The 13,331-nt window shown below is 37.1% G+C and overlaps 1 protein-coding gene across 4 annotated transcripts in view; it reads left to right on the forward strand.

Moving 5' to 3' along the window:
• Positions 1–13,331, forward strand: part of IL1RAP (interleukin 1 receptor accessory protein) — a 138,327-nt gene that overhangs the window by 86,426 nt on the left and 38,570 nt on the right. For all 4 annotated transcript variants that reach the window (XM_005670066.4, XM_005670069.4, XM_084990716.1 and 1 more), the window contains exon 4: positions 3,101–3,287. In XM_005670066.4, coding sequence (XP_005670123.1) covers positions 3,101–3,287 — 187 coding nt within the window. The remainder of the gene's footprint in view (positions 1–3,100; positions 3,288–13,331) is intronic.

Consider the following 13,331-nt stretch of genomic DNA (forward strand, 5'->3'; position numbering starts at 1 on the left):
TCCTGAAAAAACTGAGGCTCTTCTGAAGAATAATCATTTTAAGGGTTAGTTCTTTGGCTCTCTCTCTCTCTCTTTTTTTTTTTTTTTTTTTCCCCCCCTGGAGTTTTCTTTTTAGCTTCTAGGCTTTACTTTGTTTTTTAAACTCTAATCTTGGTTGCAGAATTTTTTTATTTTTTTAATTTTGTATTACTTTTTTCCTTTTTGGCTGCCCTGTGCCATAGGGAGTTCCCAGGCTAGGAGTAAGATCCCAGCCACAGTCGCAACCTGTGCCACAGCTGGGACAATGCCAGATCCTTTAACCCACTGTGCCAGGCCAAAGATTGAACCTGCATCCTGGCACTGTAGACACCACCAATACCACTGCACCACAGTATGAACCCCTGGGTTACCTATTTTTTAAAAACACAATTTCCTACTATTTAATAAGTACATTGGCTTGCCTATGGTACCATAACAAAATACAGCATACCAGGTGGCTTAAACATGGAAATATGTTTTCTTATGGTTCTGGAGGCTAGAATTCCAAAGTTAAGTTATCAGCAGGGTTGGTTTCATTCATCTCCTTGGTTTCTAGATGGCCATCTTCTCTCCATGTCTTCACATCATCTCCTTTCTGCGTTTTCTGTGTCCTGCTCTCCTCTTATAATGACATCAGTCGTGTTGGATTATGGCCCACCCATATGAGCTCATTTTACCTTAATTACCTCTTCCAAGGCCTCTCTCCAAATATACTCACATTCTAAGCTGCTCAACTTCAACATGTAAATTTTGGGAACACAATTCAGCCCATAATAATAGAGCTGGATAACATAACAACATAACAGAATAACCTAACAGAAAGATAGGTAATCTCAGGCTTTCTTCTGAATGCTTCTTTTCTCTCGTGGATGTTAACTGTTCTCTCCTGAAGAATTATGGCTCTGTTTTGATGAATTTAAACAAGGTTATGATTTAGTGAAAAAGGACTAAGAAAAAGACTTTTGGATCGTGGCCTTGGGAGTCTCGTGTAACCTCTTAAATTCCTTCTGAGGCTTTTACCTGCCTCTTTAATTTTATTAGAGTGATGTCTAGACCAGTGTGGGGGCTTCCAAGGAACCTGAAATACTCATGTGTCCCTTGTTTAACGTTCCAATACAGCTTTGTTATCTATACCCACCTGATAAGAAAGTTGGCCTAAATGTTCTTTGAGCTCCTCTTCATCTGTGATACTTGCTAACTCATTAACATTTCACACATGGACTTCAGTAAATATCTGGGAAGGGGTCCTCAGTATCTTTCTTGTTGACCTTGGTCTCTACTGTGTATTCTAGTGCTTCAGGAGCTCTATTTTTTTTTCCCCTTAGCAACCCACTACTTCTCCAGATCTCTTTCCCAAACTCTTCCGGCCTTTTTTTATATTTTACATTATAGGGGCTAGGCTTATGGCCATTAAAACCTGAGTATATCTTTAATGTTATTTATCAATTTCTATATTGATATGTATTCCATTTACTTATCTGCCTATCTTCTACATCTCCACAGGAAATCTAGAATTGAGCTTATGGGATGGGGGCATCAGAAGATTCCTATTGCCTTATAGTGTTTCCTAAACTGAGATTGACCTTAAACTGAACTCTGTGAAATCATAGGTCTGATGTTGTTAAGGCTGTAAAGTTAAGATTCTTCCTCCATTATTTTACTGCTTATATTCTTGCTCCAAAACTTCTATTAAGATAACATCTAGATTTGAATACGGAGCTGGAAAAGTCAGTCCAGCCATTGTTCGTCACTTTGTTTTTGTAGTCAGAAAACATACCTTGTTAAGCTGAAATGTATAACTTCTATAACTTCCACCTATAGAATACTTCTACTTAGTAGACCTCTTGTTATTTACAGGTAAAGCTCATGCCTACCAAGCTCCCTTTCCACCTTATCACCATTGTCACAAGTCAACTTTAAACCCTCACTCCTTCCATCTTGGGGAGGGTAATGGATTCCCCCACACCTTCCACTGGCTTTAGGTTTAATTCATGAGTTATTGAATATGTGATATGTCTTAAATAGATATCACAAAAAAGGGTGGGCAGTGAATAACCCATTTACATATCACCCTGAAAAAACCACTTATTTTTATTATCTATGTTCCCTTTATTGTTTACCTATATGTAGACACAGTTTTATATATATTGCATCTATTGAATGAATATTTAGTGCCTAATGGAAGTTTAGACACTGTATTAGATGCAGGAAATAAAAGAAAACACATATGGTCCTGTCCTTGTTTGAACTTCAGTTCAATGAAGGAATTGTCCAAGGTGTTAAGAGAATGAGAGACCTAATTTAGGTATGAAGTGTGTAGAGGATGGCAAAGACCTCCTAGTCAAAGGCGGAGCGATGGGAAAAGAAGAACCCTCCAGGTGGATAAAACAACTTATGTAAATATTAAAGATATAAATACAGTTCCTCAGCCATCTTAATGCATTTTACATGTTTATTGGTTTTTTTATTTATGCCTGATCTTGTTTAATGGATGTGTACAACTTTGGATGGTTGTACCATGATTTTCTTTATAATGTTCCTTTTCGTGGATTTTTCTGTTGATTCCAATATCTTCCTTGGTGAAATAGCACTGGATGGGCATATTTGATCATGCTCTCTCTCTCTTCTCACTTTTCCTTACGTCTATCATGTGAAAAAAATCTTCAGAAATATGATTACTAGGGAAAATAGCTAAGATTACTAGGGAAAAAAGCTAGACTACTAAGGGAAAAATAGTACTGAGTATTATTGAGAGCATTTTAAGGGTAAAATTAAACATATATGAATCATATTTATTTATAATGTATACATATAAACATTATACATACAGGCGTAGGTATGTTTAGGAATATATGTAAAAATGAAAATATTTTGGTCTCACTAGTAGTTAATTGTATCTGTTTTTATTCTTTGATGTCAACTGGTATACCTCTATAACACATTTAATTGTTACAAGAATTTAATATATAAATAAAGTTTCAATACATAGCAGTACTTCACTCAGCTCATTGTAACGTATTTGCTGCATCAAAACGATTGCAAATGAGACTGCCCATTCATTGCATTTTTTTTTTCTTTTCAGGAATACCACATATTGCAGTAAAGTTGCATTTCCTCTGGAAGTGGTTCAAAAAGATAACTGCTTCAATTCTCCCATGAAAGTTCCAGTGCATAGACTGTATTTAGAATATGGTGTTCAGAAGATCACTTGTCCAAATGTAGATGGATTTTTTCCTCCCAGTGTCAAACCAACCATCACTTGGTATATGGTAAGCAAACTAGAGGACATTTACCCTCTCTAAGATGATAACGATTATTTATTAACATAAAAACCGATATTTTTCTCATCATTATTTCTTCCTTAGTAACTTTATACAGATTTTTGCTGCTTCCTTACCTTGTATCATTTTAAAGGAAATGGTGGAGATGTTTTGCCACAACCCACCATGTCTTAAACTATGTACACTGGACTACCGGAACTACCTGGTTTCTGTTAACTTCCTATGAAACACAGTCTCAGAAATGTTGCCCACTTCTAAGGGAAGTCAGAAGCTGCTAATTCATCTGGTGAATTTCAACTCTTTGGTTCATCCATACTGCATTTTATCACTTATATGTGTTTTCATTTTTGCTCTCCTTTGTGGACACAGTCCATTTGAAGACCCTTTCACATTTGAGAGCTTTGGGAAGTATTTAATCAAAAATGAAAGTGAAAGTGTTGAAAGATAGCACTTGTGGCAGCAGCAGAGTTTTCTGATCTCTTCAAATATCCACCTGAGCCAAAGCCAAAAACTCCTGGACAACATTTAAAACAAAACTCAGTGACAAGTTATCCGAATCACTTTCTTTTCTTTTTTCTTTTCCTTTTAGGGACACACCTACAGCATATGGAAGTTCCCAGGGTAGGGGTCAGATTGGAGCTGCAGCTGCTGCCTACGTCACAGCCACAGCAATGCCAGATCCCAGCCGTATCTGCAACCTACACCACAGTGCACAGCAATGCTGGATCTTTAACCTACTGATTGGGGGCAGGGATCAAACCCACATCCTCATGGATACTAGTCAGGTTCATTACCACTGAACCACAACAGGAACTCCCAAGAATCACTTTCAATAAAGCAAGTGAGATAAGTCACCAATGTGATCCATGTAGAATTAGTGTCTATAGGAAAGGAAATATAGTATCTGGCAGGCTTGAGAACAAGAGAGCCCCCCAGAAGCCAGTGGTGCTCACTGAAAAGTATGATGAACCAATTTGGGAATAGCAGCTGAAATTAGGAGGGGGTTTGTTCTCTGATAGTGAGTCAAGAGGGCCTATAGCAAAACATTCTGAAGGAACTGGAATAGTTCGAGGTTCTGGGAACTGTGAAAAACAACCATCCACACTGAGAAAAAACTACTGGGAGTGGAATCAAAATAAACAGGATCAAGACAATGTGGAGGAAGGAAAGAGAGCTGGCTGAGATTGGAGGAACAGAACAGAGTCAGGAAATCTTAAGACCTTAGATTTGAAGAGGGATTTCTGTGAAGTTGAATAATCCTGCCAATTCCTAAAGCTCAGAAAAAAACTAGTTTTACATAATAATAAGCAACAAGAAGAATCAAAATAAAATCTCATTTAAAATTATAAGAAAAAAGGAGAATATGAAATAGAATAACATTTATATAGAAAAAAATAAAAGCATGCCAGAAGAACATATCGTTACCTACTCTTTAAAACATGGGCATGGGAGTTCCCTGGTGGTTCAGCAGGTTTAGGACTCTGGTCACTGCTGTGATTCAGGTCACTGCTGTGGTGCAGGTTTGATCCCTAGCCTCAGAACTTCTGCATGCTGTGTGTGAGGCTGAAAAAAGAAAAGGGGCACAAAGTTATTAAGAAGAGATAAATGATGGGAAAGAATCACAAATAAATAAGACAAAAAAGTTCAGAAATTATATAACTTGGTAAAAACATAAAATAAATTATTTCATAAATAAAGCTAAACTAAGAGGAACATGACAACAAATGAACACAACAAATAATGCCTTAGGATGAAAAGAAAGTGGAAGGGAGAAAAAATTAATCAAAAACAAATGATGAATAAAAATAAAAAGGTTAGAATGGGTATACCAATATCATATAAAGTAGTCCCTAAGATGCTTACTATTATGAGAGCTAAGGCTTCAGAATAAACAGAGAGTCCATTCATCAATAAGGCCTAAAAATAATAAAAATGGAGTTCCTATTGTGGCTCAGGGTTAATGAACTGACTAGTATCCATGAGGTTGCAGGTTCAATCCCTGGCCCCACTCAGTGGGTTAAGATTCTGGCATTGCCCTGAGCTGTGGTGTACGTCGCAGATGCATCTGGGATCTGGCGTTGCTGTGGCTGTGGTGTAGGCCAGCATCTGCAGCTCCAATTTGACCCCTAGCCTGGGAACTTCCATATGCTGCAGATGCAGCCTTAAATTAAATTAAATTAAATTAAAAAAACAATTAATAACAATGTTTCAAAATACATGAAAGAAAAGTTGACAAAATCAAAAGAAATAAGCAATTCCATAATCCTAGTTGAAAATTTTAGCATCTGTCTCCATTTAAGCCATTAATGAAATGACAGTACTAACTTTAAGAGTTTTCCATTGGCCAAAAATGGACCAATTTAAGCACTAGTAAGTATATTGACTGCAGTAGGTTGAATCTCATAAATTAAGTTTAAATCCATAAGTTCATAATGATACTTCAAAATATTTAATTGGCCACATTTGGATGATGATGGGAATAAATACGTTATCTTGAAAATATAATTAAAGGGGTAAAATCAATGTTTTATTCTTCATTTTCTATGGGAAATGTATCTCGAGTAATGAAATAGGGCAGGAAAGTGTGTTTTTATAAAAGAATGTAATCACTTTGCAAACCCCAGTGAATTACTAAATCTGAGCATTATGCATCAATGACTGCTAATATCATAAGAAGAGAAATAGCCAGACATCTTCCTTCTAATGAAAGAACACAATATTACCTATAATTGTGCCAAATGGATTAAATCTGAGTCTGGATCCTATCACTATTTTGCAGGAAATATAGAGAACAGAGAAATGTATTGATTTGAACCAAGAGTTTGCAATCAGCAAAATCTAAATTGTGGGAAACCTTATAGGCTAAATATCTTGGGTTATTCAACAGATAAACTGTAAGAAAAAGAAAGGCATGAAGTGGGAATGTAGAGATTACAAGTAACATAAACCACATTTAAAACACTGTAATGGACAAGACTCTAATGTTTAAGGATGCATATATGATAAAATTGTAAATGAAAACAAGGGAGTGATTATTCTAGGAAAGTATAGATAGTTGCTACTTTGGAGGGTGGTAAAAAAGGTGTAATTGGCATGGGACATTCAGAAGATTTTCAAGGGTGACGCCATGTTCTATTCCTGGACCTGAATGGTGGTTACAAAGAAATTTGCTTTATGCTAAATAATTAACTCATATATATGTTTTGAGTGTTTTTCGTATGATGCTTTATTCTGTAATAAATTGATTAAAAGGAAGGGAGATAGGATGGGGAGACAGGGAAGAGTGATTTAAGATATATAATAACTAGTTGCAATGTATGGACCTTAATTGGATCATGTTTTATTCAAACAAACTATAAAACAATTTATGAGAATGTCAAGGAAATATGAATGGAGACAGAATAATGATGACATCGATGAATTATCAATTACTTTTTAAATTATGATAACGGTAATGTAGTTAAGTTCGCAGAAGGGCTCTTGTCATTTAGAAATACACACAGAAATATTTACAAATGAAATTAAATAATATCTTTGATTTCTTTGAAATAATATTGGATACAGTGAATGGGTATAGATGAGATAAGACATAGCCTGAATTGGTATTTTGTAGCCTAGCTATGAGTATAGGGAATACTGTATGTTCTCTCTACAATTGTAATTTTCCATAGTAAAAAGGATTAAAAGAATTATGTTAACAATTTTACATCATTTAAATGTAATATGTCTTCCAGATGAAAGAAATATGTGCATCTATTTATTTGCAATAAGGTCTCTCATTTCTAATGAGACCCTATTCACTTTTTCTTCATACAGTATTTTTTTGAATACTTTATGGTTTGAAAAATAATTTTATTTTCATGTATATGCTATCATTTTTTCCTCATGCCTCTCCTATGCCTGGAACATCCTCTTTGCCTTCTTAAGAACAAATCAAATTCTACCTCTTCACAAAATGTTCCCTGTTCTCTCCAGCTAAAAATAAATTTTCCCTTAGACTCCCATTGCAATTTATTTGTGCTGTTTCAATGTCACTTTTCACTTCCTTTATTGTTTTGTAGTCATTTATTCATGTATATATTCAAGACATATTTGTTGAAAATCAACTGCGTTCCAGGCAATATGTCACGTGTTTGGGAAGACATGGTAATGAATATGCACTATATGCCCTGCCCAACATAGTCCCAAAGGACCTTATAGTTTAATTCAAACAAGTTTATAAATGCAGTCTCTCATTCGTATCAAAAAGTAGAATTTTCAATTCTACCAGAGTGTCAAAGCAGATCTATTATTGGATTTAAGAAAAGGGACATACTTGCATGCATGTGTTCTGTAAGACTGGTATTTTTCATGGGCAAAGTTATGTCATATCCATCTCTGTTTCTCCAGTGATTTCCAGATTTCTGGATTTTGAACTGGACCAATGTCTGTGCTATTAACCAAGGTATCAAAGAGCAGAAGAGGAGCAAGTTTTGATAGCAAGTAATGAATTTAGATCATGTCATCTCAAGTTTGACTTGTCTGTGTGACATCTAGGTGGCAATGACCAATAGGTAGTGGTTACATGTGTTTGGGTATGGAGCATATAAGAAAAGTCAAATTTTGTGAGAGAGAACTGGATGAATCTATGAGATTATTGAAGCCCTTAGGAAGGAAAAATAAAGTAAGAAGAGAAAAGGGCTAAGATTGAAATCTGGAGAGAATGTTTATGGGGTGAATGAAAGTAGAAAGCCTGGAAAGAAGACCAAGAAAAAATCATTGGGGTAAAACCATCACCATGGTGGATACCCAACAATGTGCAGGTGACTAAAGAGGATAACCAGTAACCAGCTGTCCTTTCTATTCTCCGATTATGGAAAGGTTGCTACTGATGTGTGTCATACTGCTTGCTTGCCTGCCTGCCTGCCTGCCTGCCTGCCTGCCTGCCTGCCTGCCTGCCTTCCTTCCTTCCTTCCTTCCTTCCTTCCTTCCTTCCTTCCTTCTTTCTTTCTTTCTTTCTTTCTTTCTTTCTTTCTTTCTTTCTTTCTTTCTTTCTTTCTTTCTTTCCTTTCTTTCTTTCTTTCTTTTGGTCTTTTCTAGGGCCGCACCCGCAGTATATGGAGTTTCCCAAGCTAGGGGTCTAATTGGAGCTGTGGCCACTGGCCTACACCACAGCCACAGCAACATGGGATCCGAGCCACGTCTATGACCTACACCACAGCTCACGGCAATGCTGGATCATTAGCCCACTGAGTGAGGCCAAGGATTGAACCCCCATCCTCGTGGATACTAGTTGGGCTCATTACCACCAAGCCACAACGGGAACTCCAATACTGCTTTTTATTTTTTTACATTTTGGTAATTGACTGTCACCTTTACTCCAAAGAGTGTTGCTGTTTGGGGAACAAAACCGGGGTTCTTGTTAGCTCTTTTTTCTGTCACTGTGTAGCAATACTATTATTTTTTGCTTTCAACCTTCTACAGTCACTCCTTGCATCCACCAAAGTATTTTGGTCCTGCTTTCAGCTGTTATCAACCCTACCTTGACACTAGAAATGGTCTCTTTTAATAATACAAATAACTCTATAAGAGTGAAAACACATTAATCCATTCCAGCAAATTTGCTTTCCTGGTAGCAGAAAGATGAAAACCAATGAACTGAAAGAGGAAAAGGGAAACTAACATTTCTTTCCGTTTATTAGTTGAATACATTGTGCTAGGTACTTTCAATGTTCTCGTATATAATAGTCATCACAACTCTTCAAGGTAGACATCATCCTTTTTATAGATTAGAAAACAGATGTTGAGAGACACAAACAATAGTTGTTAATATTTATTAAGCACAGGGATTCTTACAAATGCTTTAATACTTTCACTCAATTATCTCAACATGAAGTGGACTCTCTTCTGTTTTCTACATTTTATACTCAAGGAAGCTGAGATATAGAATAGTTGAGTGTTTTGTCCAAGGTCACAGTGATTGCTCTAAGATTCAACACTATGAAATCTGTATGAAGATCTTATACTTTCACATTACCTTATGTAATTTATTAAAAACAATCCAGCTCATAATAGGATAATCTGGGATTTCAGGCCAGTTCTGTGTGGTTTCAAGGCTCGTGCTCTCCAGAAATGGCACAGAGAGGGTGGTCCAGTCTCTACGTTCCCGGGGTCTGGGCACCTCGAAGAGCAGGGGAAACTTTGAGTTCAGACTGGGTTGTAGGTTGGACAGTGGAAGATAAGGAAGCCTGTGAAGAGAGTGCCCTGCGACATCAGAGGGAGATCAGAAAAGCTGAGATTGGAGAGAACAGGAAAACTGAAGTTTCTATTTCAGAATCTCAGGGAAATGGGGCAGGACTGAACTTTCCCCCTCTGCAGGTCTTCTCTTTCTGCTGCTGTCTTCTGCATGGCAAGGTTTTCTTCATTCAGGGCCCAGAGTTCACAGTTCTCTAATTTGACAATCTTGTGAGTAAACTGATGTTCAGTAAGTGTTTGTTGAGTAAGCCAGGATTGGTAACTAGCCTGGAGAACAAACCATGGTTTGTAAGTGATTAACTGAATTTCACATAGCCAGCTTCTGTAAGAACTTGTGTAACATGATGTGTGTATAAATTGGAGGTGACCTGTTTATCCACAGGTCCTTCCAAACATACAGTAGTAATGATCCAGGTAAGTGTGATCCTGTTGTTTTTACTATGATTATTAAATTTATTCAGAAACCTGAGATTTAAAATATGGCAAGCCATTTTCACTTTCTTATCACTGGATTCTTTGTTTCTCATTGTTATGCTTGCCTACTTGACTTCCCCCCTCCAAAGACACTTACTGAACCTCAGAAGGACCACTTTATTGGGTGCTTTGGAGAGTACATTTTATAGCAGCTGCTGAAATGCTCTTACCTGCTTATTTAGCAGAATAGATATCATTCTGGATATCAATTTGCAAAAAAAAAAAAAAACCTTGGTTAGCCTTTTCCTCAGTGTGATCATCAAAATTGCTGTTTTTCATCCACTTCTAATTTTTAGTGTGAACCTAATCAGGATTGATCAAATATTGTTTATAATCTCTCACAGAAAATGAGAAAACCTTTGCTTTTTCCGTGACCAAGTGCTATGAGCTAAGCACATTCTGAAACCGTTCCAGGCTCGGGCTTCTTGTTGGGAAGCCCATATTGTTGGGAAGTTAGTCCAAGGTCTATGTAGTAGAATTTATTTACTTATTTATGTATTTATGATTTGGTTTTTAGGACCATACCCTCAGCATATGGAGGTTCCCAGGCTAGGGCCCTGATCAGAGCTACGGCTGTTGGTCCACACCACAACCACAGCAACGCCAGGTCCAAGCCACGTCTGTGACCTACACCACAGCTGACAGCAATGCCTCATCCTTAACCCACTGAGCAAGGCCAGGGATTGAAACCGCATCCTCTTGGATCCTAGTTGGGTTTGTTAACCATTGAGGCACAAAGGGAACTCCCCACTAGGCTTTATCTTTAAAGTGCTTGTTTCATTTTGCTCTGATAACTTAGTTTCGTTAGTTCTTTATCACTTTCCTTTCTTGCAGTCCCTATATAGTGACTTTTGAACCTTTGGTATAAAGGAAGTGTGTATCATATTGTCTTTCCAAACCATCTGTGTTTAACTCTATGTATGCATATATATGCACAACATTTTACAAATAGTTTCAGGGCTTCTGAGGACTCAAGATTCATCTTTTAAACTTCAACTCAGTTCAAATATCTGTGAAGCCTTGAGGCTCAGTTAGGCTGAAGGAATTACCCTCTCTATATTTTGATAGCACTTAATTTATATCTCATCTTTGTTACTATAATGATTGCATTTCTCTCTTCTGTGCTACGTAGTGTCCTCTCCCTTATGCTTTCCCCTAAATATTAAGCACATATTGCAAAACCACATTTTTGCATTTAGGAATTGATTAAATAATTGAATGAATTAGATTGGACTACAAAACTCTATGGAAGTAAGGGCCATTCCCGTTTTTACTGGCTACTGTATGCCCAGTCTCTAACACAGTGTCTGGCACATAGGAGGAATTTTGTAAGTATTTGTTGCATAGGCATTAGATGATATAGTTCCGCTCATACAACGTGACTTGTGTATAGAACTCGCGGAGTCTTTGTAAACAAGTGCAGTGTATCTTATAACAACTTAATCTTGGAAGCGAAAGTGTCAATAGGTATTTCTAACTGTTATGATCTTGTATCTCAGTTTAACTCTTTGTGTCCTTACTCCTGCTTTCTCTATCCATCCTACAACTCACCCATCCTATGTCTTATAATTCTCTGTACGTCTTCTCATTATCATTTGCATATTGCGTGAGCTTGCAGCTCCATGTCTTTGCTTCTCTCGTTCATATTTTTGCTCATGCAACACCAATGGATTGAGCATTGGCCACATGCCCACTATTGGGCAAGTTGCTGGCCCTGCAGATGTAGTACTTATCCACCTCACCCTACCCCCATACAAGTAAATTTTCTAAAGATAAGCATGGAAAGAGATAATTAGAATAAAGTTAGTTAAGTACTAACAGGGAGTTCAAATGCTGTAAGAGTGAAGGGAAGTTTTTTATATGTTTTCCTGTTCTCCATGTCTCCCCTTCTCCTGAATAGCTGTTAATATTCTACTTATCCTCTAAGATCTAGTTTAGATCTTCTTTCTCCATTTAAGATTTTCTAAATGTTTTCTGTTTGGTCTTCTTCCCCTACTCCCCCGCCCCCCAATATGCCTTTCATCGTATTTGTTGCAGTCCTCCACTCGACTGCATTATCTATGTGTTGAGAACTGTGTCTTTTCCATTCTTGTGCCTTAACAAACACAGTTCTTTAAAATTTAAAAGTTGTATAGATTTATTGCATAGGAATATTTGTTCTCATTCGATCATGACATTCCCCAACCCCCACTCCATAGCTCACCACGTGATTTATTTCCTCTGAAGGATTTCAAAGTCAAGTCTTGGGCTGTTCTTCACCTATATGCTGTGGTAGGTTGTCATGGCTACCATTATGTGGTTGAAAAGTTGCTCTCCTGCTTAACTTCTCTCTTTTAAATTCAGAATGAGGAACTAATGGGTCAACGGAATGAATGACTTGTCTTCTAGTGAAACAAGGGTTTGCTTCATAGTGGAATCCACTTACTGTTAACCCATTTCTTGTATTTGGCAACATCATTTTTTGTGGTGGTTTTTCCCCCTTTGGGTATTTAGATCTCTGTTCATATCTTTTTTTTTTTTTCTCCCCCTGGGTTCCAAATAAATGATTTTAAAGTCATCATAAAATTTGCAGGATTTATTTTCAGGAATAGTTTATTATGTTTAAAAGTATCCTTTGTGTCTTGGATACATGAAGGGCCTAGAGAAGCAGCTGCTTTTAAGTAGAGAGAGCTCATCAGACACTACAGGTTAAAGTTAATGGGTATTTAGAGTTCAGCGATGCCCTAAAGCTACCACACCACACACGTGCACACTTAGAATGTAAAATGTTTTCTTCCTTTCCTTTTCTAACATGCTAAAAGTCTAATGGCTTTGATTTTTTTTTTTTCTTTTTGTAAAAACTAGTTAATTTTGAATGGTCAGATTTTTCTGAATAGAAGATTAGACCCCAAAGTTTTCAATTACTTTTGATGGAATATTCCTCCATTTGAAATATTTTTCTAGACAACCCAGCTCCAAGAAAAACCTGTCCTTAGCCCACATTTTTATCCTACCTCATAGAAGGAAGGGAAAATCCCAGAGAACTGACTTCAGCACTGATACAGAGGCCCAATGATGGTCTTGAGCATATTCAGCTCAAATTTTAAGTTCATCCTCATGAGTCTATAATAAGATGAAAAGAAAGGGGAAACGCAGAAGAGATCAACACACATCTGTTTGTACCATTTCCCTTGCTATTTAGATGTGTCAGATTCCATTTCTCTGTTAGTGATAAGTTCATGAGGGCTGACTCTTAGTTCAGCGTTATACTCTCAGAATCTCAAGACATGCCTGGCTCATGATTTATTAATTAACACTCAGTGGCGAGTGAATGAATGAGAAAGC

This window comes from Sus scrofa, chromosome 13 (assembly GCF_054392235.1).
Source record: "Sus scrofa isolate SSC_HxYL_T2T_F1_AM1 chromosome 13, Sscrofa_HxYL_maternal_Yorkshire_Landrace_v2.0, whole genome shotgun sequence".
Lineage (NCBI taxonomy): Eukaryota > Metazoa > Chordata > Mammalia > Artiodactyla > Suidae > Sus > Sus scrofa.